Source organism: Dipodomys ordii, unplaced genomic scaffold (assembly GCF_000151885.1).
Source record: "Dipodomys ordii isolate 6190 unplaced genomic scaffold, Dord_2.0 Scaffold78, whole genome shotgun sequence".
Taxonomy (NCBI): domain Eukaryota; kingdom Metazoa; phylum Chordata; class Mammalia; order Rodentia; family Heteromyidae; genus Dipodomys; species Dipodomys ordii.
The window spans coordinates 5,221,941-5,249,616 of NW_012267294.1; the positions used below are offsets into that span (position 1 = coordinate 5,221,941).

The window sequence follows — 27,676 nt, forward strand, 5'->3', positions numbered from 1 at the left end:
AGGCAGTTATTTTATTCCACAACTACAAGGTAAGATTTTAAAAGAAGCTTTATACCATATTAGGGCAATGTAGATATTTTACTGAGATGTAACACTTTGCACACTTTTAAATTTTACACTCATGCTGGCCATGGTAGGGGCAAGTGTAGTCTGGCCTCAGGACGATGCAGCAGGAGGATCGCTTGAGCCCAGGGATTCAAGACCAGCATAGCAAAGCTCCACCTAAAAAATAAAAATAAAAGGAAGGAAGGAAAGAAATAGAAAATAAAATAGAGTGACTTTCAAATTTTAAAATAATGCTGGGTGTTGGTGGTTTACGCCTGTAATCCTAGCTACTCAGGGCTGAGATCTGAGGGTTACAGTTAGAAGCCAGTCCAGGCAGGAAAGTCCATGAGACTCTCATCTCCAATAAACTACTCAGAAAAAAACGAAGTGGTACTGTGGCTCAAGTGCCATAGCACAAAAGCTCAGGAACAGCACCAGTCCCTGAGTTCAAGCCCCATGACTGACAAAATAAAATAAGGCCTTTTTAAAAGTGTTACTACCAGGTGCGTGGGGCTCACACCTGTAATCCTAGCTACTCAGGTTCAAAGCCAGTCAGGTCAGGCAAGTCCATGAGACTCTTTTTAATTAACCACCAAAAAGCCAAAGTGACTCAAGTAGTAGAGCACCAGCCTTGAGGAAAAAGGCTCAAGGACAGCACCCAGGTCCTAAGCTTAAGCCCCAGAACTGGCACCAAAAAAGTGTTTCTCATAGATCATTCTTTGCATAAATTCAAGTGGCAAACTTTTGGTAGTAATTTCTAACCCACTGAAAATAATATGAAAAAAGTTGCATCTTATCACATACTGTTTTTATGGTAAAGATATTAATGTATTAGCATATATTGGTATGAATATAGAAAATTCAGAATCAGTATTCTGGTAACTTTATTTACAGATGCACTTGCAGTCTGTGTTCTTATAAGTCCATAGTTGCATTAAACATTCCAGGTTGGTGGTGGGTTCCTTGGTCCTTTGGGTTTTGAGAAACGATTTCCAAAACCTGGGAACAAAAATAAACTTCAATAAAAAGAGAGCTTTTTTTTGTATATAAATGGATAGTTGGATTTTAGAATATAATAATATATGTAAATATATGGATTATTTTTTAAAGTTTAGGCAGCATCTTTGATCAATTTAGTAACAGATTATAAAGACATTATAATAATTAAAGTGTAGTGATAGCAATTATATATTTGAGTGTAGGGGCAGTGTTGGGGATTGACTCCAGCCTCATACATGCAGAGTAAAAGTGCTCTACTGCTGGGCACAGCCCAAATACGAATATTAAAAATCTATAATGCCCCACAGTATAACCCCTGCTTTCATGTATTTGATGTCAGTATAATTTGTGGAGGGGAAGGGGAAAAACAAATCGTTTAAATAGGGATACAGGTGGACCCATTGCCACAATGAGATGTACAAGTCGTTAGGTCGAAAACGAACTTTACAACTTTGGGGGGGGGAGGGAGAGGTGGAGCGAGAGGATTGGGTGGGGGGCAGGGGGAGGATGGGAAGGAATGGGAGGAGGCTACAATGCTTGATAAGAAATGTACTCATTATCTTGCCCATGTAATTGTAACCCCTCTGTACAGTATTTTCACAATAAAAAAAATCTATAATGCACAGATTTTATCATGGCAATAACTGAGTGAAAAGCCCCAGTTATGACTTAGTCATATCACTTATACACCTTTCTATACACTCACCATCTAATCACAACTTTGAAAATTTTCAACTTCACAAAAGTAAGCACTGTTACTTGCACATTATTGTAAGAAATCCCAGGATTTATGGAGATTATCTTTGAAAAGCTTAGAAAAATAAACAATTCTAAAAAAGTAAGTAGTAACCAGGCGCCTGTGGCTCACACCTGTAATACTAGCTACTTAGGAAGCTGAAACCTGAGGAACAGTAAAGTCTGTGAAACTCTTATCTCCAATTAACCACCAGAAAAACCTAAGTGGCTTGGTAGCTCAAGTAGTAGAGTTGAGGGGCAGCACCTAGGCCCAGAGTTCAAGACCCCACCCCACTCCCCCAAAAGAACCTAAGCAGTAAAATAAAACTCATTTCCCTCAACTCCCACACAGAAGCAAAATGAGGAAAATTTTCACAATAATGAAGTCTATTTCAGGATACTTTAAAAGATTTTCAGATTGGCTGGGAATATGGCTCAGTGGTAGAGTGCTTTAGCATGCATGAAGTCCTGGGTTCGATTCCTTAGTACCACATAAACGGAAAAAGCCAGAAGTAGCGCTGTGGCTCAAGTGGTAGAGCACTAGCCTTGAGCAGAGGAAGCTCAGGAACAGTGCCCAGTCTCTAAGTTCAAGCCCTAGGACCGGCAAAAAAAAAAAAAAAGGCTTTCCAGTTGAGGATATTGAATTTTTTTTAAATTCCTATTGGCAACTAGGGCCTTATTAACTGAGAAATAAAAGATGTGAACAGAGAACAGTTTCTTCATAACCTAGTAGCTACTCCCGTATTGCTTAAATCTCAACCTTCAGAAACTATACCAGAAATGGAAGTGTAGTCTATCTAGTAGGAAAGGAGAAAAAAAAATTAAGAGGGCTGGGGATGTAGCTCCATGGTAGTGCACTTATCTAGCAAGCACAAAAACCTGATGAGGGGCTGGGAAGGTGGCTCAGTGGTAGAGTGCTTGCCTCGCATGCATGAGGCCCTGGGTTCGATTCCTCAGCACCACACAAGCAGAAAAAGCCAGAAGTGGCACTGTGGCTCCAGTGGTAGAATGCTAGCCTTGAGCTGAGGAGTTGAGGTACAGTGCCCAGGCCCAAAGTTCAGGCCCCATGACTGGCAAAAAAAAAAAAAAAACACCTGATGAATCAAAACCACCCTGAGGGCTGGGAAGGTGGCTCAGTGGTAGAGCGCTTGCCTTGCATGCATGAGGCCCTGGGTTCAATTCCTCAGCACCACAGAAATAAAAGGAAAAAAGTCGGAAGTGGCGCTGTGGCTCAAGTGGTAGAGCATTAGCCTTGAGCTTAAGAGCTGAGGGACAGCGCCCAGGCCCAGAGTTCAGGCCCCACAACCGGACCCAAAAAAAAAAAAAAATCAAAACCACCCTAATAGAGAAGGAAGGAAAAACATTTCAGGATACATAATGGCATGCCAGAGTCAAAAATCTCATTAGCTAGGTGCTGGTGGCTCACACCTGTAATCCTAGCTACTCAGGAAGCTGAGGTCTGAGAATCTCAGTTCAAAGCCAACCCAGGCAGGAAAGTCTTAATGACTCTTATCTCTAATTAACCACCAGAAAACTCCCAAGTGTCGCTGTGGCTTAAAGTGGTTGAGCACTAACCTTGAACAACAACAAAAAACCTCAGGGACAGTACCCAAGCCCTGAGTTCAAGCTGCATGACTGATCCATTCTCCCCCCTCTCCCCCCAAAAAAAAATCTCAGTGTGGACAGCTGATCCATGTCCTTATGGCCTAGGCACAGAAATGAGGACACCTGACTTTGACTGGTCAGTTCTCAAGAGATGACTCACAGAATCAGGATAGGACTGGATGTGGGCAGTGGGCGCAGTAGATGAAGGAAAAAGAAAACTGGGGCGCAGACATGCCAGAACACTCAATGTACAGATGTGAAAGAGGAAGTGGAAACATGAGGCGAGTCTTCGGGGAAGGAGCAGATGGGAGGTGTGGAGCAGATGGGAGGCGTGACTGGTGGAGAAGCATTGAACGCTTAGATGGACAGGTTAAATTGTAACCCTGTACAACCTTTTGAAGTTTAGAAAATAAAAAGATACCTAAATTTTTTTAATTTCAAAAGGAGCAATGAAAATGCAGATAATTTATTCAAATATTGGTATTTATCCTTATGTCAGGTCACAGACCATGAGTTATTTGAGTGGCATCATTCATTTAAAGCTATGAAAGGAACTATTGGTGGTCCAGGTAAAGTTTGGAGCTTTTTTTCATAGTTTCTGCAATATCCTACATCAATGCTTTCAACTAAATGTTAATTTCATAAAATTTAATTATAATACTTTTTTTAATTTAATTATAAAACTTTTTTAAATTATAACACTTGAAATCTTAGTGTTAATCCAAACAAACTTTTATGACTAAAGAGACAGATATTCTAGTTAAACATTTTCTCCAAGTGAGATAGAGGTTGCCACCTCTGCTTCCTCAGAAATAAAATTATACTGGAGTTATAATATATGTCCTCCCAATCTCGCTGACAACTTAGTTATGTCTAAATTTTCTTCAGGGGAAGAAGAGCTGACTGATACTTCTACTTCCAGGCCAATGAGTAAACCAGAAGAGGAGAAGATGGAAGCCACGCTCCACATGTCCCCTGCCACCTGCAATCTGGACATGTGGCAGTCTAATTTTGACCATGCAAATAAGGGTAATACCAGGGTTGGAGGTGCGGCTCAGCAGACCATTAGTCAGTGTGCAAATGCACTGGGTACCAAGTGTGTGTCCTGCTTTCAAAAAAGAAAAGGAGAGAAGGGTAACCCTTAAGCACCACTCCCAAAAGTACGAGAGATTCCTGGGATCTCCTAGATCTTTTCACACATCTGTTTTTGTACTAACAACAATTTCTACTAGCAGGATCCTATGTTAATTGTAGAACTCTTTTTTTTTGGGGGGGGTCTAGTCGTGGGGCCTGAACTCTGGACTTGAGCGCTGTCCCTCAGCTCTTCAGCTCAAGGCTACCACTCTACCACTTGAGCCACAGCGCCACTTCCGGCTCTTTTTTGTTTTGTTTACGTGGTACTGAGGAATCAAACCCAGGGCCTCATGCATGCAAGGCAAGCGCTCTACCACTGAGCCACCTTCCCAGCCCAATTGTAGAATTCTTACAAAAAATTTATAGTGGGCAGGGAATGTGGCTTAGTGGTGGAATGCTTGCCTACCATACATAAGGACCTGGGTTCGATTCCTTGGTACCATATACACAATAAATAAAATTAATAAAAGAAAGGGGAAAATAACCATTAAAGTTAAAAAAAATTATATTACTTTATATGATAGCTGTCAGAATAATGGAATCTTGAAGTTATACAAAATTTAAAATTATCACTTCGTTTATATTTGCTATAGTTTTTGTTTTTTATGGTGTTTTTTTTTTTTTTGGTTTGTTTGGTTTGTTTGTTTTTTGTCGGTCATGGGTCTTGAACTCTGGGCCTGGGAGCTGTCCCTCAGCTCTTCAGTTCAAGGCTAGTGCTCTACCACTTGAGCCACAGCAACACTATAAGTTTGTTGTTGATGGGAACAAGTACCACTACATCCAAATTTCTTCATCTAGTTAGTCATTTTTGTTTTCTCTACATGCCAGCATAATAATTTTGTCTCTCAGCTTTATTTTCCACATGTGCTAGACAATTCAATCCTATTTGAGATGCTAAGTAGCTGAATTTAAAAATAAAAAGATGCTAGGCACCAGTGGCTCACACCTGTAATCCTAGCTACTCAGGAAACTGATATCTGAGGATGTGGTTTGAAACCAGCCCCAGCAGGAAAGTCTGTGAGACTGTTATCTCCAGTTAATCACAAGAAAACCAGAAGTAGTGTTGTAGCTCAAAGTGGTAGAACCCTAGCCTTGAACAGAAAAGGCTCAGGATCAGCACCTAGGCCCTGAGTTCAAATCCTACAACTGACATAAAATAATAAAAAGATAAATTGCTTGAAAAGAACTAAATATAATGACTATACCTGCAGCCATAAATAATGCTAAAGCTGTATTTCTGGTGCTATAAGTTATCCAATTCTAAAAACTGCTATAAAATAAAGCCCATACCAAAATTCAGAAAGGAACTGGAGTTTTTTGACTGAACAGATTCTGCTGGCTTGTTTGGTGGGTTAGAATTACAGATGCCTGTAATCAAAGGAAAAAATGTAAGGGAAAGAATGAATACAGATTCAGATGACTATTTATCAGATTACATAATTGTTGACAATAAACATTTTCTCCCTAGAAATTAGTACTCTCAAATACATCAGTATCAAATAAGAAAATATAAGTGCTCACAAATGGGTTGACACTATAATCTCATTTGTATGTGTTATGTATGTGTTCAAAAGATTTCTTTGCAGAGGTTGAAGGCATGGCTCAGGTGGTAGAGTGCCAGCCAGTCATCATAAGGGTCTGATAGAAGTTCCAGTTCTTGTGTCAGACAAAAAGAAAAAAAATCTTTCTTACATATCTTCTGCCCCTGGGATCTCTTCATATCCCAGCCACTTTTTTTTTTTTTTTTTGTCAGTTGTGGGGCCTGAACTCGGGGCCTGGGCACTATCCCTCAGCTCTTCAGCTCAAGGTTAGCGCTCTACCACTTGAGCCGCAGCACCACTGCCAGCTTTTTCTGCTTATGTGGTGCTGAGGAATCGAACCCAGGGCCTCATTCATACAAGGCAAGTACTCTACCACTGAGCCACTTTCCCAGCCCTTCTTTTTTTGTTCTTAACATCAGAACACAGTGTGGCTGTATATGTACACACTTAATATTAGGACCCTAGAAACATCTTTCCCTTCTAGGAACTACTTGAGTATACATCATTAGAATACATAGTAGTTTTAGTCATATGTATTAAATGAGTATTTGTTTTATACCTACTATATGCCATGTATTGGGCTAGGCATTGAAGAGACCAGGAATACAAGTGGATTAAAATGAGGAAGTTCAAGAAATTGCAGTCAACTACATGTCAATTGGGAGTTTTACACACACACACACACACACACACACGTCCCTCCCAAAGGAGCATACTGCTGTTTTTCTTAAAAGAGGCAAAGGTGTGTACATACATATTAGCCTGAATTGCCTTTCTGCATATTGACTTAGATATTTGTATGCTGTGTACCCAATGTACATTTCTTTTACTTTTACTTTTTTTCTTTTCTTTTTTTGTTGTTTTTTTTGGGGGTCCGGTCGTGGGGCCTGAACTCTGGGCCTGGGCACTATCCCTCAGCTCTTCAGCTCAAGGCTAGCACTCTACCACTTGAGCCACAGCGCCACTTCCGGCTTTTTTTCTTTTTGCTTATGTGGTGCTGAGGAATCAAACCCAGGGCCTCAGGCATGCAAGGCAAGCGCTCTACCACTGAGCCACCTTCCCAGCCCTCTTTTCTTTTTTTGCCAGTCCTGGGACTTGAACTCAGAGCCTGGAACTGTCCCTGAGCTGCTTTTGCTCAAGGCTAGTGCTCTACCACTTGAGCCACAGTGCCACTTCTAGCTTTTTCTGTGTATGTGATACTGAGGAATCAAACCCAGGGCTTCATGCATGCTAGGCAAGCACTCTACTATTACTAAGCCACATTCCCAGCCCCGCATTCCTTCTCATAATAGAACATTAATTTTCAATCCATCTGCCCCAGTTTTCAGTCTCTATACTTCTAGTGGAGCTGATGAATTAAATGACCAATAGTTCTTGGTACATGGTAAAGGTCTGGCCTCGTTCCCAGTCAGTCCATATGCTCATGTAACAGTGGTTAAATACTATGCCTACACTGTCCTATTGAGAACTGGTTCAAGGATGGGCAAATGAACCCCACCAATAAAATCAGACCCAAGTAAGATTAGTCCTCCTAATCGTGGTTCAAAGCCAGCCTGGGCAGGAAAGACCTTGAGACTCCAATCTCCAATAAACCACCAGAAAACCGGAAGTGGCGCTGTAGCTCAAGAGCTGAAGAGCTGAGGGACAGCGCCCAGGCCCAGAGTTCAAGCCCCACAACCGACAAAAAAAAAAAAAAAAAGATTAGTTCTCCTACTTAAGCAACCAAAAAAGAGCTAGCTTTTTTTTCCTTTCACATACCTGGAACCACTTGAAAACAACCTGCCTATGAGTAAAGTAGTAAAATGAAACAGTGAGAAATATGGAATGAGTGGTTAGGTGCTATTATAGCAATTGATTATAGCCAGTAAACACCCCCCCATCTTAATCAGCCCCCAAGTTAGGTTTTCTGTCACTTGTAACTGGATTTTATTTTATTTATTTATTTTTGGTTGTGGGGCTTGAACTCTGGTCCTGGGTGCTGTCCCTCAGCTCTGCAGTTCAAGGCTGGAGCTCTACCACTTGAGCCACAGGGCCACTTCCATTTATTTATTTTTTAAGTTATTTTTATTGTTATTATGAAGTTGATGCACAAAGAGGTTACAGTACAGGTAGTTAGTATATTTCTTTTGGAAAATGTTCATACCTTCCCTTGCTCTTTCCCAGTTTTCCCTCCCATCCCCACTTACAAGTTGTAGGCAATTGAATGATTTTTGATCAATTAAAATTTCGCATCAAAAGTTGGCATCAGGCACCATGGTTAACAACCTCTACTCTTTTGAGTTATAATTCATTCTCCATACTGCAGCCAGGATGACCTTTTTATGAAATAGTATGAGTGCAGTATGTAACATCTTGGTCTAAAACCCAGTATGGCCTCTTACTGTACTTGGAATAAACTCTAACATGACCTACATCAATCCACACTCTTCCCCTATCTTTCCAGCCCTGTCTACTTCTCTCTGCCCTTTACTCACTACCGTGCACTGTGATGGCCTCCTACAATATGGAGACGGAGGTTCTGTATATGGGGTTTCTTCTGGAATGATCTTCCCATGGTTTGCCTCCCTGGCTGTTCATGTCAGGTTCAGTGGTCATGTTCTTTGAAAGCGCTTCACAGACCCCTTTTGTTCTCTCGTTTTGTATTCTCGTTTTCCTTAATGTTATTTCTTGCAGTTATTGCAATGTTATTATGTATTTGTGAACTTATTGAATCTCTCACTAAACTTAAGTTCCACATATTGCAATGTTATTATGTATTTGTGAACTTATTGAATCTCTCATGAAACTTAAGTTCCACATACCCCTAAAAGCCAACATTTTATTTGTGTAAGTGCCTTACACAATGTCTGGCACATAGTAGGCACTCAACAAGCACTTAATGAAGGAATAATGCAGATTACAATGAGGCTTAAATGACATATAAATATTAATTTGTTTAAAAAAATTTTTAACTGTAATCCAGTAAACATGCACTTCTCCAGTTGTAATATGAGAGACAGAGAACACATGAGCAAGTATGGGTGTTTAGATTTAAAGCTTCAGGATCAATTTGAATGGCTCGGTTTGTTCTTATGTGCAAATCAAAGTAGTTATTAAAAAGTGAAGATAAAACCCACCTAGATCCAAGAAATGTTCTTAAAGTTTTCTCAAGGCTCTTTGTCTCTACCTATACTACAAGTATAATAGCAACAGTTGTTTAGGCCTTTGTGATTATTAAATCAAATTATTACCATATTTTATACACTTGCTTTTTTTTTTGGTCAGCTGTGGGACTTGAACTCTGGGCCTGGGCACTGTCCCTCAGCTCTCCAGCTCATGGCTAGCGCTCTACCACTTCAGCTGCAGAGCAACTTCCAGTTTTCTAGTGGTTTATTGGAGGTAAGAGTCTCATGGATTTTGCTGCCCGGGCTGACTTTGAACAATAATCCTCAAATCTCAGCCTCCTGAGTAACTAGGATTACAGGCGGCCACCGGCACCCAACTACACTTGCATTTATAAACAAGGATGTCTATGACAATTTCCAAAGTTTCAAGCAACTGTGGAGTTTGGGGGGAGTTTTCTTTGTTGGTTTGTTTTTTGTCGGTCATGGGGCTTTAACTCAGGGCCTGGGCACTCTCCCTGAGCTTTTTCACTCAAGGCTGGCTCTCTACCACTTTAAGTCATGTCTACACGTCCAGTTTTCTGGAGGTTAATTGGAGATAACAGTCTCACAGGGGACTGGGAGGGTGGCTTAGTGCTTGCCTAGCATGCATAAAGCCCTGGGTTCAATTCCTCAGAACCACATAAACAGAAAAGGCCAGAAGTGGTGCTGTGGCTCAAGTGGTAGAGTGCTAGCCTTGAGCAAAAGAAGCTCAGGGACAGTGCCCAGGCTCTGAGTTCAAGCCCCAGGACTGGCACACACACAAAAAAGAAGTCTCACGGACTTTTCTGCCCAGGCTGGCTTTGAACCATGAACCTCAGATCTCAGCCTCCGGAGTAGCTAGGATTACAGGTGTGAGCCACCTGTGGGTTTTATTTTCATTACAATATAGCAAAATAATAAAGGACAGAATTTTACTGCTAAATGGAAATGTGTTAACAATTTGCTTATTTCTTAAATCAACACATTTGTTTTACAGTATGCTTCTGCTGTGATTATGTTCAAAGAAAATAATCTGAGGTCAGACTGATAGCAGTGTTAAGTAGCAAGCACAGGCATTGAAATAATGATATGTATGCATTGCACCCTGCCTAGGTCGGTGCTGTGAAGCCTGCAGAGCATTAGCCTGAGGCTCTTCTCGTCCCAGGACTCGATGGTGACTTTGTTTAGGCATCAAATTAACAATTTTTTCCAAGAGTGGTTATAGAAAGAAAAAGTGCATAACTGTAAAAGTGACATCTGTATATATACATAAACTCTTTAGAAATAAGTACAAAAAAACTTACTTTTTTTCATGTTTCGCAAAATTTTCAAACTCTACAAAGTGAAGAAAAGGAAAAGAATTGAGATTTTTTTTCCTATAAACTTCAAAATACTTTAATGAAATAGAAATAAAGACTTAAGTCAAAAGGATTAGTTTTCTTAAAATCAGCCATGAAAATATTTCTATCTTCTGTGTGCATGCGTGTGTGTATGTGTGTGTGTGTGTGTGCATGCATGCCTGTGTTTCTGGGGTTTGAATATAAGGCTTTATACTTCCTAGGCAAACACTTTCCTGATGGTTAAACTACCTCCTACCCTCCCATCTTACCATTGTTAATTCTGTTCAGAATCTCCATGTGATTCTACTTTTACTACCAGTATAAATACCACAGTACATATTTACAAATAATGCTGTCAGAATAATATCAGGTTAAAAATAAAGGTCCTCCTTTGCTCTTTTATTAGAAGTACTCTAAGGGCTTGGCTCTGAATACACTGTGATACACAGCCAGTTAGCATTCAAGCCAAGAAATTCTGCCCATTGTGTTCCATATTTTTAGCCCCTCAACTTCCTTCTGTTTCTCCATAAACCCAAGTCTTGGCCTACGTATGGCTGTCTATTTAGCTTATATCTTCAAGAAACCTACCCAGATTTCTTCTTTGCCCAGCTTTCTTTCTTTCTTTCTTTCTTTCTTTTTATTTATTTACTTACTTACTTACTTGTCATTCGTGGGGCTGAACTCTGGGCCTGGGCGCGGACCCTCAGTTCTTCAGCTCAAGGCTAGTGCTCTACCACTTGAGCCACAGCACCACTTCCGGCTTTTTCTGCTTATGTGGTGGTGAGGAATGGAACCCAGGGCCTCATGCATGCATGGCAAGCGCTCTACCACTGAGCCACCTTCCCAGCCCACTCAGCCCACCCTGGTTATATTTTTATTTCTAATTTTCACAGAGGTTTCATGTAGGTCTTCTATTCCCATAGGTTAACTAGACTCTCTTCAAGGCAGGTAAGGTATCTTTTATAAGCTATCCATACTCCTAACACCTAACAGAAATAGGACGTTCCATGTAATAGCATTTTTTTGGTAAAATGTTTATACTTTCACAGAATTATTTACAATCTTAAAAAAATCCCAATAAAATGTTTCAATCTTTGTCTTTCCTCTACACTGTTTCTAATCCTCTCCCATAGATAACCAGTTTCCTGAGTGTGCAGGTGATGTGAGGATGGGTGTGTGCCTGCATGTGTGCTGTACTGTGGTTTAAACTCAACTCTTGCCTGGCTTTTTCATTCAAGGCTTGTTGGCACTCTACCACTTCTGGCTTTTTGCTGATTAATTGGAGCTAAGAGTCTCACAGATTTTTCTGTTGGACTGGCTTCAAACTTTGATCCTCAGATCTTAGCCTCCTGAGTAGCTAGAATTACAAGCATGAGTCACCAGCCCCCAGCTTATTGGACATTTTATAAATTGGTAAATAAACTTTAAGGAGAAATAAAATCATAATGTAGTAATTTTTTCATTTTTTTTCTAATAATTTTGACTGTTGTGAGATCAGAACTAAGTTTTAGGTAAGGGATTCAATTTTCAATGTTAATTCTGAGAGCAGCAAACCTTCAATAATGAAAACTTGAGGCAAACTTTCTAAATGTCCAGTCTGTCTTACCTTACTCCTCGTGAAACTCTTTCCAGGAGTCTTCAGTGTTTGTTTTGGACATGTTGAGTGCCCCATACTCTCAGGACAGCTAATAGTTTCTGTAGAGTGGGCCTCCATACCTGAAAGAAAAGTTTCTTAAACTTTTAGGTTTGATATAATATTTCTATTATATATTGTAGGTTTTTAATGTATTCTTTTTATCATTTTTATCCTTTGTACCTTTTCTGTGTAAGTCTTACTTTACTGTTGATCTCACATATTCTCACTTTATAAGTTTTTTGGAGAGAAACTACTGCCACTTACAGTCTTCATCAGCAAGGAAGAAGGATTCCGGTGTTCTTTCTGGAAGGGGAGGTGGAGATGGAGAACAATCGCGACACAGATCTGTCGTAAGAGAAGTACACAGAAAGCAAAACATTCCAGCAGTTAAAAATCGTAAGTCAAGCCCCTTTTGTATAATTTTTCAATTAGCCAATATTAACTGAAACCACAAAATAAAAATTATCAAAATGACCAGAACCTCAAGAACTTTGTGCTTCTTCTTCTTTAGCAAATGGGTCTGTGGTTTATCAGGCACTGGTGGCTCCTACCTGTAATCCTAATTCAGGAGGCTAAGATCTGAGGATCCACAGTTCAAAGCCAGCCTAGATAAGAAAGTCTGAGAGACTCTTATCTCCAATTAGTTACCGAAAAAGCCAGAAGTGGTGCAGTAGCTCAAGTAGTAGAATGCTATCCTTGAGCAAAAGGAGCTTAGGCATAGCACCCAGGCCCAGAGTTCAACACCAGGACTGGCAAAACAAAACAAAAAAACTTCAGAGTTCACAGATTATCAAGCTTGTAAACCTAAATACTATTTTACAGCAATCTTGTATTTAATAAAGTTATGAGAATATAATTGGTCAAATCTAGAATAGTAAGCCATGTTTAGGACTTGTAAACAAAAAGCATAAATACAAAAAGAACTTAAAATATGTAGGAAACATATAAGCAAAATACAAAATATAGAACTGGTTTGAATCTAAATTTAAATCATAAAAAGACATTTTTAGTCTACTGGTGAAAATTATTCACACTCTAGATACTAAATAATATTAAGGAATTATTATATTGATATGATAATGCAACTATGGTTGAGTCTGAAATTTTCCATAATATGGAAATTTAAATAGGCCAGGCTTATTAATGTATACCTGTAGTCCTAGCCACTCAGAGGTATTGATCAGGAGAATTATGTATTAAGGCAATCCCAGGAAAAAGGTTAACAAGACTCTATTTCAACAAAAAAGTTGGTGTTGTAATTCATACCTGCAGTCTCAGCAATATGGTAGACATCATCAGTAGAAGGATCATGATCCACGGCTAGTTCTGGGGGGAAAAATAAGGGTGAGATCCTACCTGAAAAAAAAAAACAAATGCAAAAAGGGGCTGGGGTCATGACTTAAGTGGGAGAGTGCCTGCCTAGCAAATGCCAGGCCCTAAATTCAGTCTTCAGTACCACCAGTTTACAAAATAATAAGCCAGGCACTGACGGCTCATGCCTGTCATCCTCACTAAGGATCGAAGTTCAAAGCCACCCTGTGAGGGAATCTCCCGGTGAAACTTTTATCTCCAGTGAACCATTAGAAAACCGGAAGTGGTCCTGTGGCTCAGAGCTGTACAACTCTAACTAGCCTTGAGTGGAAACAGTCAGAGACAGCACCCAGGCCTTGAGTTCAAGCACCACGACCAACAAAAGAATAAATAAATTAATAATAATAAGATTGCCGGGCGCTGGTGGCTCACGCCTGTAATCCTAGCTATTCAGGAGGCCGAGATCTGAGGATCAAGATTCAAAGCCAGCCCAGGCAGGAAAGTCTGTGAGACTCTTATCTCCAATAAACCACCAGAAAACTGGAAGTGGCACTGTAGCTCAAGTAGTAGAGCATTAGCCTTGAGCTGAAGAGCTGAGGGATAGCGCCCAGGCCTAGAGTTCAAGACCCACGACTGACAAAAAAGAATAATAATAATAAGGTCCTAGACGTGGCTACTATTTCTTCATACAGAAAACCCTTTCTCTTATATAATTAGTTGCAGTACTAGGCACTTTACTCTTTATTTTATTGTAACTTAGAATTCACAGGTCTACCTGCTCCAGGTGTTTCATTTTTTTGCTTTTTTTGGGGGGAGGGGAAGGGTCCGGTCGTGGGGCCTGAACTCTGGGCCTGGGCACTGTCAGTTCTTCAGCTCAATGCTAGTGCTCTACCACTTGAGCCACAGCGCCACTTCCGGCTTTTTTCTTTTTGTTTATGTGGTGCTGAGGAATCGAACCCAGGGCCTCAGGCATGCAAGGCAAGCGCTCTACCACTAAGCCACCTTCCCAGCCCCTCTTTTTTTTTTTTTTTTTTGTCGGTCATGGAGCTTGAAAACTCTGGGCTTGGGCACTGTCCCTGTGCTCTTCAGCTGAAGGCGAGCACTCTACCACTTGAGCCACAGCACCACTTCCAGTTTCTGGTGGTTTATTGGGGATAAGAGTCTCCCGGACTTTCCTGCCTGGGCTGGCTTTGAACCAAAACCTCAGACCTCAGCCTCCTGAGTAGCTAGGATTACAGGCATGAGCCACTGGCACCCAGCTTGTGCTCAGTGTTTGAAAGGTACTCTCAACTTGTGTGAGATCAGCTGTTTTAGACTAAGTATGTGTGCTACTTGTCCTTCTGTGCCTGGTTTATTCCACTTAACATGATCTCCAGTTCCATCCATGGTTGCTGCAAATGTAAGGGTTTCGTTCTTTTTTCCTGCTGAACAGGAACAGTGCAAAACTGTACATTTTTCCTTTTCGTTCTTGGTACTGAGGATTGAGCCCAGACAAGCACTTTACCAATAAGCTCCATCCAGGGTATCCACATTTTCTCCATTTGATGAACACTTGGTTTGTTCTCTTTGTCTGTCTGTCTGTCTCTCTCTGAGGCACTGGGGTTTAAACTCAGGGCTTTGCAGTTAGATAAACAGGTATTCTTTTGACTGAGCCACATCTCCAGCCCAGATTTTTGCTGGTTATTTTTGAGACTGGGTCTTGTATCCAGCCCAAGCCCTGGCCTAGGTATCATCCACATACATTGTCAGGCTTCCAGGAAGCTAGAGTAACAGGAGCACACCATGGCACCCAGCTTTGTTGAGAAGGGCTCTCAGGAACATTTCTGCCCAGGCTAGCCTCAAACCACAATCCCAACAACCTCAGTCTACCAACTAGCTAGCAGGGTGAGCCACCAGTGCCCTATATGAAGTACAACATTTTTATTAGCATAATAATAGTAATAATACAAGGGATCTCGTTGTAACAGGTTGTTTCCATTTCTTGCTATTGTAGATAGTGCTGCAATGAACATGTGATGTCTCTTTACAGTTATCACTTCCTTTGGATAGTTACCCAGGAGTTGCATCGCTAGATCATATGGTAGTTCTATTTTTAATTTTTTTGTGTGTTGCCGAGCCATATCACCACTTCATCTTTATTTTGTGATTAATCAGAGATAAGAGTATCACAGACTTTCTGCCCAGGCTGGCTTCAAACTATGTAAGGTCCGCTCCTGGATGTCAAGAAGACTCCACCCTCCTCCCAGCAAAGTCTCTGCCCAGTTACCTGCATTACCTAGGCAACTGGGACACCTGGAAAAGGTCACATCTTCATCCCCTGAGGTCACATCTGAATTTGATGTGGCCACACCTTTCTCCGTCCTTACCCTAGATAAGGCCTAGCCCAGGCCCAGACACTCTCTCTGCTCTTTTCTAGCTCTTTCTCAACTCTTTCCTCATCTTCTCTTTCCCAGCTCTCTCCTCTTTCCTAGCTCTTCTTTCCCACCTTTCCCAGATGCTCTCTCTCTGCTCTTTTCTAGCTCTTTCTCAAGTCTTTCATTCTCTTCTCTTTCCTAGCTTGCTCTTTCCCACCTCTTTCCCAGATGCTCTCTTTTCTAGCTCTTTTCTCTCTCTTTCCCAGATCTCCCAGCTCTCTTTCCCAGGCCTTTCCCCACTACATCGAGGGCCAACCTGGCCTGGTCCCAGCAGGTCTACTAAATAAACCTACCCCTTACCTGAATATGACGTGCGTGATGCTGTTCTTACTCGGCTACCTCTTTTTAAAAACCTAACACTGTAAGCCTCCGGTCTCAGCCCCCTGAGTAGCTGGAATTATAGGCATGGGCCACTGGCACCCAGATATTTTGAGACAGGGTCTCCATATGTAGCTCAGACTAGCCTTAAACTCTGGATCTTCCTGCCTCAGCCTCCTGAGGACTGGGATTACAGGTGTGGGTCCAGCATGCCTGGCTTCCATGCTGTTTTCAGTAATTGCTGTATTAACGTACATTCCCACCAACAGTGTAAAGTATTCCCATTTGTCTATATCCTGGCTGGTACTTGCTACTGGTCTTTCTGATAATGGCCATTCTTAATAGAGTTAGGGGGTATTTCTTTGTGGTTTTTTGTTTTTGTTTTTCTTTTTGAGGTTTTTTGGTCATAGGGCTTGAACTCTGGGCCTGGGTGCTGTCCCTCAACTCTTCAACTCAAGGTGGCACTCTAGCACTTGATCCACACAGTGCCACTTCCAGTTTTCTGCTGGTTAATTGGAGATATTAATCTCATGGACTTTCCTGCCTAAGCTGGCTTTGAACCACGATCCTCAGATCTCAGCCTTTGTGGTTTTTATTTGTATTTCCCTGATGACTAGTAATATTAGATATCTCTATACCTGTTGGTCATTCTTTTTTTGAGAAATGTGTATTTAGATCTATTGCCATTTTAAAGTCAAATTATTGGGTTTTTGCTACTGACTTTTTGAGTTCTGAATTATTTGAATTCTGTTTAATAGCCAGAATATCTTTTTCACATGAAGTTTTTTTTGTTTTTGTTTTGCTGGTCATGGGGCTTGAACTCTGAGCTCTTCAGCTTAAGGCTAGCGTTCTACCACTTGAGCCACAGTGCAACTTCTGGCTTTTTCTGCCTATGTGGTGCTGAGAAATCGAACCCAGGACCTCATGCATGCAAGGCAAGCACTCTACCACTGAGTCACCTTCCCAGCCCCAAAGTTTTAATTTTTTTAATTTTTTTAATTTAAAATTGAATAGCTAAAGCAATTTTGAGCATTAGTAGTTTGTCAGAAGTATAGATTGTGGATCTTTTCTACCAGGCTGGGATCATCTCTTCATTGTGATGATTGTTTCTTTGCTGTTCAGACCCTTTATATTTGATGGGATCCACTTGTCCATTTTTGCTTTTGTTTCTTATGCTTGGGGAATTTTGTCAAAAAAAAAATTCCAGTGTCCTGACTGACACACTTCCCCGGTTTTCTTCTAGAAGTTTCATAGACACAGACATCCCATAGACATTTAAGCTTTTTATCCCTTCTGAGGTTTTTTGTTTTGTCTTTTAAAGCACTGTGTTTTGAACTCAGGTACTAAGGCTTATTAGGCAGGTGCTCTACCACTTGCAATATGTACCCAGGCCTTTTTGCTTTATTTTGCAAATAAGATTTCATGTTCTTGTTTTGTTTGCATAGATTAGCCTAAACTGCAGTCCTCTTATACTTTCTACCATAGCTTGGTTGACAAGTGTGTACCACTACATCCAGCTTTTTCTGCTGAAATGGGATCTTGTGAACATTTTTACCCAGGTTGGCTTCAAAATGCAGTTCCCCCAATCTCATTCTCCAAGTAGCTACGATTACAGATGTGAGCCACTGTACTCAGCTCCTTTTGAGTTGATTTTCATAACTAATGAGAGATAGGGTCTACTTTTACAGCATTTTTTGTTGGAAATATCATTGTTGTCTCCAAGGTGTTCATGGCACCTTTGTCAAAACTCAGTTGGGGGGCTGGGAAGGTGGCTCAGTGGTAGAGCGCTTGCCTTGCATGCATGAGGCCCTGGGTCCTATTCCTCAGCACCACATAAGCAAAGAGAAAAAAGCCGGAAGTGGCGCTGTGGCTCAAGTGGTAGAGCGCTAGCCTTGAGCTGAAGAGCTGAGGGACAGCGCCCAGGCCCAGAGTTCAGGCCCCACGACTGGACCCCAAAAAAAAAAAAAACTCAGTTGGCTGTGGGTGTGTGGATCTCGTGTGTGTGTGTGTGTGTGTGTGTGTGTGTGTGTGTGTGCGCCAGTACCGTGACAGCCTCCTTACCCTTGAAGTCATCAGGAAGTGTGATAGTGTGGTACTTCTCCCTAGTGTGGATCTCCTGTGTGTGTGTGTGCATGTGTGTGTGTATGTGTGTGTGTGTGTGTGTGTGTGTGTAGTGTGCTACTCCCCTCCCTACCACCAAATACACAGACACCTCAAAATTGCTCTCATAGTTCAATTTTAAAAGATCCTACCTAATATAGTTTATAAAGGATGATATATCAAGGAGCAGCATTCTAAAACCCTGCCTTTATTTTCTTATAACAAAACTTGGGAAATCAGAAATCACTTGATGCATGGTAGGAGCCAGGGTGCGACCCTGGAGACCTCCGGAGAAGGTTACTTTAAACCTAACGGGCTGTTCTTGCAGCACAGGCACTTATAGTTAAATGTCACCTAAAGACAAGACAACATTTACCTGATCTAGGACTCCGGAGTTTCATACTCTGAAAAAGAAAGGAAAGGGAAAAGAATACATATATACATTATATAAAATCAAAGCATTAAATTGCATTTTAAGCCATTATATTTCATATAGTTATGTTAACTTATACTGAATCACAAAAAAACATTCTTAGTGATATTCTTTGTTGTTGTTGCCAGTCCTGGGGCTTGATCTCAGGGCCTAGGCACTGTCCCTGAGCTGCTTTTGCTCAAGGCTGACACTCTACCAATTGAGCCACAGCACCACTTTCGGTCTTTTCTATTTATGTGGTACTAAGGAATCAAACCCAGGGCCTCATACATGCAAGGCAAGCTCTCTACCACTAAGGTACATTCCCAGTCCTCTTAGTGATTTTTATATCACATGGCAATTATTCCTTAATTGACCCCTGCTGGTATTTCTTTTCCTTCTTCAATTATGCCTCTAAACGTTTATTTTAAATTTTAGTTACTTCATGACATTAGAAAAAGAATGATTGTCTTACATATGTGCATTTATTAAAAATAACAATACAGCCGGGCACCGGTGGCTCACGCCTATAATCCTAGCTACTCAAGAGGCTGAGATCTGAGGATCACAGTTCAGAGCCAGCCCGGGCAGGAAAGTCTGTGAGACTCTTATCTCCAATAAACCACTAGAAAGCCAGAAGTGGCGCTGTGGCTCAAGCGGTAGAGCACTCACCTTGAGCTGAAGAGCACAGGGACAGCACCCAAACCCAGCATTCAAGCCCCACAACTGATCAAAAATAAATAAATAACACTACATTAAAATTATGATTTAAACGGTGGCAGAAGCTGGGCGCTGGTGGCTCACACCTGTAATCATAGATACTCAGGAGGCTGAGATCTGAGGATCATGGTTCAAAGCCATCCTGGGCAAGAAAAATCCCTGAGTCTCTTATCTCCAGTTAACCACCAGAAAACCAGATGTGGCACTGTGGCTCAAGTGGTATAGGGCTCACCTTGAGCTGAAGAGCTCAGGGACAGCCCCCAGGCCCAGAGTCCTAGGACCAACAAAAAAAATTAAAAAAAGGTGTTGGGGCTGGAAAAGTGGCTCAGTGGTAGAGTGCTTGTCTTGCATGCATGAGACCCTGGGTTCGATTCCTCAGCACCACATAAGCAGAAAAAGCCAGAAGTGGCACTATGGCTCAAGTGGTAGAGGGCTGGCCTTGAGCTAAAGAGCTGAGGGACAGCACCCAGGCCTAGAGTTGAAGCCCCATGACCGACAAAAAAATAGTTAAATAAAAGGTGGTAGATATTTCCTATAAGCATTGCAACTCTAAGAACTTATTTAATCCATTTAATTATCTCTGAAATTTTAAAAGTTTGTCTAAAGAATGCACAGAAATGTGTATCAGATTTTTTTGCATATTTTTCTTCTAGACACAGGAAATATTCCAAAAGGTTTATCTTAAATGATATGTATATATGTAACCACACTATATTGTCTCAGTTAACATGACACAGCCCAGAAAGGACTACAGTCCATTAAATCCAAAATATTCAACTCAGAAAAAAGTTATTGACCTTGCTTGGCCTAAGTCTCACAGAGTCACCAAAACTCTTTGATTCAGAGGTTCCGTTCCATTCCAGTGATGTGCCAAACTTGACCTTCATGGAGGGAGCGAGGGATGTGGGAACACTTGATGGGGATTCTAGAAGAGAGTAAATGTGGTCCCGCTCTTAGAAGTGGTGCCAGTCATATGTGCTCATCCTTAGCACACACTCCTGATGAGACCTGAGCAGTACTAGGTACTTTGTACTTGCTCAGCTATACTCACCAGCTTCTTCAACCACAATAAAAGATTCTGGCGTCCGTGCGGGTAGTGGTGGGGGTGTCTCATCATCTGCCCTGGGAGAAGGTGCTATCCAGTTGCCAGCAACAGAATCAAAATTTTTAATCAGAGCAACACAAAGGAAAGCCTTATATGCTAATCTAACCCTAAATATAAGTTTCAGAGAATTTATAATTAAATTCCATTCATCATTAACAAAACTTTAGCTGGGATTTGTTCACTCAAGGGAAAGATATAGTTGGCGCTTGGTACAAACCCAGGAGGTTTTAACTATTTTTCAAAATGTATCACTTGCTTTACAAGCTCAATACTTTTTTTTTTTTTGGTCAGTTGTGGGTACTGAACTCTCAGCTTTTTTCTGCTTTTTGTGGTGCCTCATGCATGCAAGGCAGGCACTCTACCATTGAGTCAACTTCCCAGCCCCTTACGATGCTTTCTTTGGATCATTTTCTACACCACTCTTTCCTTTTATAGAGAACACACACACAGTAATAGTATGACATGGTTTTCTTTTTCTTTTTTTTTTTCTTTTTTGTTGGTCATGGGGCTTGAACTCTGGACCTAAACGCTGTCCCTCAGCTCTTCAGCTCAAGGCTAGCGCTCTACCACTTGAGCCACTGTGCCAGTTTTCTGAGTGGTTTATTGGAGATACTAGTCTCACAGACTTTCCTGCCGGGCTGGCTTTGAACTGCGATCCTCAGATCTCAGCCTCCTGAGTAGTTAGGATGACAGGCGTGAGCCACTGGCTCCCAGCTAACATGGTTTTCTAAATATAAAAAATATTCAGAAATTGCACAGGAAATCCAAGATGCTATTATAAGAAATGGCCACCAGGAGCTGGGAAGGTAGCTCAGTGATAGAGCGCTTGCCTTGCATGCATGAGGCCCTGGGTTCGATTCCTCAGCACCACATAAGCAGAAAGAAGAAAGCACTGGGCACTGTGGCTCAAGTGGTAGAGTGCTAGCCTTGAGTTGAAGAGCTGAGGGACAGCGCCCAGGCCCAGAGTTCAGGCCCCACAACCGGACCCCCACCGCCCCCCGCAAAAAAAAAAAAAAGGCCACCAGAAGGCACATAGGTCAGAGTTACTAACACCAGTGAAAATAAGAATTGTAAGCAGGGAGCCAGTGGCTCATGCCTGTAATTCTAGTTACTCAGGAAGCTGAGATCTGAGGATCATAGTTCAAAGCCAGCCTGAGCAGGAAAGTCCGGGAGACTATTTTTTTTTTTTTGGTCGGTCATGGGGCCTGAACTCTGGGCCTGGGCGCTGTCCCTCAGCTCTTCAACTCAAGGCTAGCGCCCTACCACTTGAGCCACAGCACCACTTCCAGCTTTTTTCTGCTTATGTGGTGCTGAGGAATCGAACCCAGAGCCTCATGCATGCAAGGCAAGCACTCTACCACTGAGCCACCTTCCCAGACCCAGGAGACTCTTATGTCTAGTTAGCCACCAGAAAACTGAAAGTGGCACTGTGGCTCAAAGTAGTAGAGCACTCGCATTGAGCTGAAGAGCTCAGGGACAGCACCCAGGCCCAGAGTTCAAGCCCCATAACTTACAAAAAATAATAAATAAGTAAAAATCCACACAAAATACTGAACAGATTCTCTCACCTACCATGTTACTACAAAAGGACAAGAAGTCAGGCCCTACCCTTCTTTCTGCAAGAAAAGAATTCAGTGCTTAGCAATATGTTCACCTCATGATAGCCACGATTATTCAACAAAAATTTTAGGTGACCATGTAGTGCTGTTAATCAGGTGTTTTCGTTCTACTGTGCTTTGAAAGTTGCTTCTGTATGTTATAGGAAAATCGTGGGCTTTTGACAGACATTTTTAGAATGACGATTGCCTTCTTAGGAGCCCTCCTGTTGGCCCTGTACCAGATCTGACTGCTTCCAGTGCTGCCTGTCTCATGGGTTATTATATGTTCAGTGTTGGAAGCAAGCCTGGGCAGGAAACTGTGAGACTCTTATCTCCAAAAAAGCTGGAAATGGATCCGTGGCTCAAATGGTAGAGCAGTTTAAAAAAAAAAGCTCAGGGACAGCCCTCAGGACTGGCACACACACACACACACACACAAAAGCATGCAGACTGTCACAATCAACCCACCTACTATGGTTGTCTCTTGACTGGATGGTGTGGAAAAACTGATGTGAGGGTCCCATACTAAAGAATCAGGTGACCGGCAGTGAGACAGGAGGGCTGTGGAGGACCTCGGTGGTGAGGAACCAGGAATCGCAGTTCCATTTTGTTTCTCAGACACATCCAGAGACATCTTAGAAGTAGCAGAACTTGGAGGCAGTGATGAAAAATAAGAAGACGGGTAAAAATGTACACCGAAAGCACCAGAGTCACACCACTTCCCAGTGGAAGTGTCACGCCCTCGAAGCTCAGAGTCATGAGGCAGTGAGTAGCTCAGTTCTTCTGAAGAAGCACACTCCATCTTTTGAGCCCGCAGCTCCCCAAGACCAGAGTCCTGTGGCTGAGATTCCAAGTAGGAAAAGTTGTCTTCCATGTCTACCTCCATTGTTTTTCTTTGCTCTATCCATTCAAAGGGTGTTGATTTGGTTCGTATCACTGGCCCCTTTGAATTCAGACATCTTCCTGCTTTAGCAACAGATTCAGAATTAGGACATACCCCAAACAAAGAAGAGCTCAACACCAAACTTTGATGCTTCTGAAGAGGCTTCCCAACTGTTGGTAATGCCTTTGTCTGCCAGTTCAAGGCTGAGTTGGCATTTTTATTAGAATCATAATTTAGCTCCAGAAAGTCAAAAGAAAGGCTTGACTTGTCAGGGTGAAGAACTACCTCTGCCCTTGCACAGATTTCTTCAAGGGAAGAAGCTGACACTGTTTCTGTTGTTGTCCTTGGTTTGCTCAGTTGGCTCATGTTGGTTGGTTCTGTGACACTGAAATAGAAAGAGTAATGGTAACCCTACCAGGTCTCCCCAGTGTCACAGGAAAGAACAGGTGGTTTCAAAGGTATAACCTGTACTCTTTTTTTTTTTTGAGGTTAGGGATTCTTTTTTTTTTAATTTTATTTTATTTGTGAACATACTGTACAGAGGGGTTACAATTACATGGGCAAGATAATGCATACATTTCTTACCAAGCATTGCAGCCTCCTCCTTTGTTTACCCTTCACCTCCCTTCCCAGCCTCCCCCCTCCCACCCAATCCTTCCCCCCCTGCTCCCCCCCACCAACATTGTAACCTGTACTCACTCTTTTGGTAACTTAGGAGAATAAGAGTCTATTTGCAGAGTGGGATTGTGCTCAGGAATTAAGCATTTTGCGTGAACCTTCAGGAGAAACAAGTAAGATTGATTTTTAGTGAAGCAATGTCAATGCAATATCATGTATGTGCCAGTCCTGGGACTTGAACTCAAGGCCGGGGCTCTATGCCTAAACCTTTTTGTTCAAGGCTGGCACTCATGGTTAGCTTTGAACTGTTACTCAGCCTTCTGAGTAACTAGGATTATAGTTCTGAGCCATCAGTGCCAGACTTGAATTTTTTTTTTCCTCAGTTATGGGGCTTGAACTCTGGGCCTGGGTGCTGTCTCTCAGCTCTTCAGCTCAAGGCTAGTGTTCTACCACTTGAGCTACAGCACCACTTCAGGTTTTCTGGTGGTTTATTGAGATAAGAGTCTCACAAACTTTCCTTGCCCAGGCTGGTTTTTAACCTCAATCCTCAGATCTCAGCCTCCTGAGTAGCTAGGATTACAGGTGTAAACCACCAGCGCCGGGAAGGACTTGAAATACTTTAAATATTCAGCTGACCATGAAGTACTTTTTCAGAAAATAAAAAAAATTCAGCCTTAAAAAAAAAGAAATTCTGGGGCTGGGAAGGTGGCTCAGTGGTAGAGTGCTTGTCTTGCATGCATGAAGCCCTGGGTTCGATTCCTTAGCACCACATAAGCAAAAAGAAAAAAGCCGGAAGTAGTGCTGTAGCTCAAGTGGTAGAGCGCTAGCCTTGAGCTGAAGAGCTGAGGGACAGCGCCCAGGCCCAGAGTTCAGGCCCCACAACCGGACCCAAAAAAAAAAAAAGAAATTCTCAGGGCTGAGAATGTGGCTCAGTGATAGAGTACTTGCCCAGCATGCATGAAGTCCTGGGTTTGATTCCTTAGTACCACATACACAGAAAAAGCCAGAAGTGGTGCTGTGGCTCAAGTGGTAGAGCACTAGTCTTGAACAAAAGCAGCTCAGGGATGTGTTCACCCTGAGACTGGCAAAAAAGGAAACAAAAAACAAAACACTAATCCTTACATAGTCTTCCGAATAGCTAGGACTACAGGCATGGGCCAGTAATAACATACAGAATTTTTATTTAGCAGTCTTTTTTTTATTTTACTTAGCAGTCTTTATAAGCAAATATCTGATGAAACATTTGAGATCACAGTAAGGCAGGTCTAACCTGAAAAATCATTCAGGTATGACTTTATCAATCTTCTAACTTGCCAACAATCATTTAAAACATAGGATCAGGATATATGCTTGCCCTAAGTATATTGCTCCTAAATTTAGCTGAAAATTGTTAGAAACTAATTTTTAATTTAAACTTCCTCAAATTATCCTTTTCCATAGGAGATTTTTAGTATAGCCCTATGCATGCCTGACACTTCAATTTAGTTGTGACAATAGAAAAGTCCACAGTTCTGAGATCTCTTGAACAAAAACAATTATGAAAAACATGACATAAAATTTAGCTTAAGGAAGTGGCGTTGCGGCTCAAGTGGTAGAGAGCTTGCCTTGAGCTGAAGAGCTGAAGGACAGCGCCCAGGCCCAGAGTTCAAGCCCCATAACCAAAAATAAATAAAAATACTAGCTTGAAGCTTACCTCTCCTCCAGAGCATCCACCTCCAATAACATCCAAATGTCTCTTAAATAGTTCTAATACAGCACTGTAGACCAGTTCATACTGTTCCTGAAAAGCATCACAACCAGAAAAATGGAGAATTTTTTATTTTTATTTTTGTCGGTCATGGGGCTTGAACTCTGGGCTTGGGCAACGTCCCTGTGCTCTTCAGCTCAAGGCAAGCACTCTACCACTTGAGCCACAGTGCCACTTCCCGTTTTCTGGTGGTTTATTGGAGATAAGAGTCTCACGGACTTTCCTTGCCCGGGCTGGCTTTGAACCGTGATCCTCAGATCTCAGCCTCCTCAGTAGCTAGGATTACAGGTGTGAGCCACTGGCGCCCAGCTAGAAAATCTCTTTTAAACTCTGGGAAAGCATCCATCAGATACTAAGAGCAGACAAGGGACATGGTCAGCATAAGTCATTAAGCTGTATAACAATGTTCTATGTAGCCCATTCTACATGACAGTATGCCTTTAGGCTGCTAAACAGCTAAGTATTTTATTTAACTGTAGCTAGCTAATGTAAAAATCGAATGGCATGGGCTGGGAAGGTGGCTCAGTGGTAGAGCGCTTGCCTTGCATGCCAGAGGCCCTGGGTTTGATTCCTCAGCACCACATAAACAAAAAAAGAAAAAACCCGGAAGTGGCACTTTGGCTCAAGTGGTAAAGCACTAGCCTTGAGCTGAAGAGCTAAGGGACAGCACCCAGGCCCAGAGTTCAGGCCCCATGACCAGACGCCCCCCTAAAAAAAAAAATCTAATGGCATGCTTTTATTGTCTTCTACTACTTTTCCTCTGCTTACTTTTTTTTTTTTTAATGCCTGTACAGGAGCATGAACTCAGGGCCTTATAGTCTCCCCTCACTTTTTGCTCAAGGTTGATGCTCTACCACTTTGGCCACATCTCCACTTCTGGCTTTTTGCTGGTTAACTGTGTCTGTCCATTGTGGCTTCAAGTCATGATCTCAGCCTCCTGAGTAGCTACAGGTATGAGCCAGCTTTTGCTCATGTTTTTAAAGGCTTATTTCGTTCTAGATATGTGTTTTTTAGCTACTTTCATCTTTCCTGGAGAAAGGCAGGTCACAGTTGTCCTATAGATAAAACTGCCTTAGCATGTATTATCTACCTTGATTCTTGAGATTGCTCTATGAAACAAGTAGGCAACTACATCTGTTTACAGTTTGTCTACATTCTGAAGCAATTTGAAGGACTTGGCCTAGTAAACAAATCTTGTCTTTTTGTTTAGTCCATTTAAGAGCAAGTTACAGGGCTGGGAAGGTGGCTTAGTGGTAGAGTGCTTGCCTCGTATGCATGAAGCCCTGGGTTGGATTCCTCAGTAGCACACACACAGAAAAAGCCAGAAGGGGCACTGTGGCTCAAGTGATAGAGAGCTAGCCTTGAGCAAAAGAAGCTCAAGGACTGCGCCCAGGCAAGCCCCAGGACTGGCAAGAAGAAACAAAAAAAAACAAAACCAAGTTGCTGAAAGTTTGTTCCAGTAAAGATACCAAAGAAAAGTAAACCACTAAAGTGTGGAAATTTGTGATTACCTTTGGCACCAGCACACAAAAATGAGACTCAACTTACCACAAGACTTAAGGGCCCTTACTATTCTGTTTTTGCCTTTCCATCTGCTCAGGAACTTCCTCCTCTCATGTTTTATACCACCCCATACAAATAAAGAATATCTGGGGGCTGGGAAGGTGGCTCAGTGGTAGAGCGCTTGCCTTGCATGCATGAGGCCCTGGGTTCCATTCCTCAGCACCATATAAGCAAAAAGAAAAAAGCCAGAAGTGGTGTTATGGCTCAAGTGGTAGAGCGCTAGCCTTAAGCTGAAGAGCTGAGGAACAGCACGAAGGTCCAGAGTTCAAGCCCCACGACTGGACCCAAAAATAAAAATAAAAGAATATCCGGGCACTCTCGTGGCTCACACCTGTAATCTTAGCTACTCAGGAGGCTGAGATCTGTGGAACCAGACACCCCAGGCAAGAAAAGTCCAACCACCTAGTAAAGAGCCAGCTGTGAAGCTGTGGCTTAAGTAGTAGAGTGCCAGCCTTATGCAAAAACGCCAAGACTGAGTGCAAGGTCCTGAGTTCAAATCCCAGTACTGTACAATATACAAACACAACAATCTAATAAATTTTCTAAAGGTGTTCGTAGCAGAACAATGTAACATCTATATCAACCAAAACTGTCATGCTTTAAACTTTTTTTTGAATATTCAGACAGGAAGCACTCCTCTGGCTAGACTGCCATTTTGTGGTTACAGTGGTATCAGAAAAAGAAGCTACAACTATTGAGATATCTGTTCATCTAGTCACTGATAATGCCA

At 41.9% G+C, this 27,676-nt stretch overlaps 1 protein-coding gene across 6 annotated transcripts in view; it reads right to left on the bottom strand.

Moving 5' to 3' along the window:
* Positions 1-30: 30 nt before the first annotated feature.
* Ptpn22 (protein tyrosine phosphatase, non-receptor type 22 (lymphoid)) overlaps positions 31-27,676 on the bottom strand; it is a 47,220-nt gene continuing 19,574 nt past the window's right edge. For 2 of the 6 annotated variants that reach the window (XM_013024722.1, XM_013024721.1), the window contains 13 exons: positions 25,330-25,416; positions 23,718-23,794; positions 22,604-23,403; positions 20,484-20,567; positions 20,230-20,357; positions 18,677-18,704; positions 13,424-13,513; positions 12,422-12,502; positions 12,128-12,237; positions 10,486-10,516; positions 5,809-5,886; positions 938-1,044; positions 31-222 (listed from right to left, as the gene is read on the bottom strand). In XM_013024722.1, the coding sequence (XP_012880176.1) occupies positions 980-1,044; positions 5,809-5,886; positions 10,486-10,516; positions 12,128-12,237; positions 12,422-12,502; positions 13,424-13,513; positions 18,677-18,704; positions 20,230-20,357; positions 20,484-20,567; positions 22,604-23,403; positions 23,718-23,794; positions 25,330-25,416 (1,659 nt within the window). In that variant the 3' untranslated portion in view covers positions 31-222; positions 938-979. Of the gene's footprint in view, positions 223-937; positions 1,045-5,808; positions 5,887-6,131; positions 6,175-10,481; positions 10,517-12,127; positions 12,238-12,421; positions 12,503-13,423; positions 13,514-18,676; positions 18,705-20,229; positions 20,358-20,483; positions 20,568-22,603; positions 23,404-23,717; positions 23,795-25,329; positions 25,417-27,676 lie in introns of those variants that run through there. The other 4 variants (XM_013024720.1, XM_013024719.1, XM_013024724.1 and 1 more) reach the window with 4 other exon arrangements.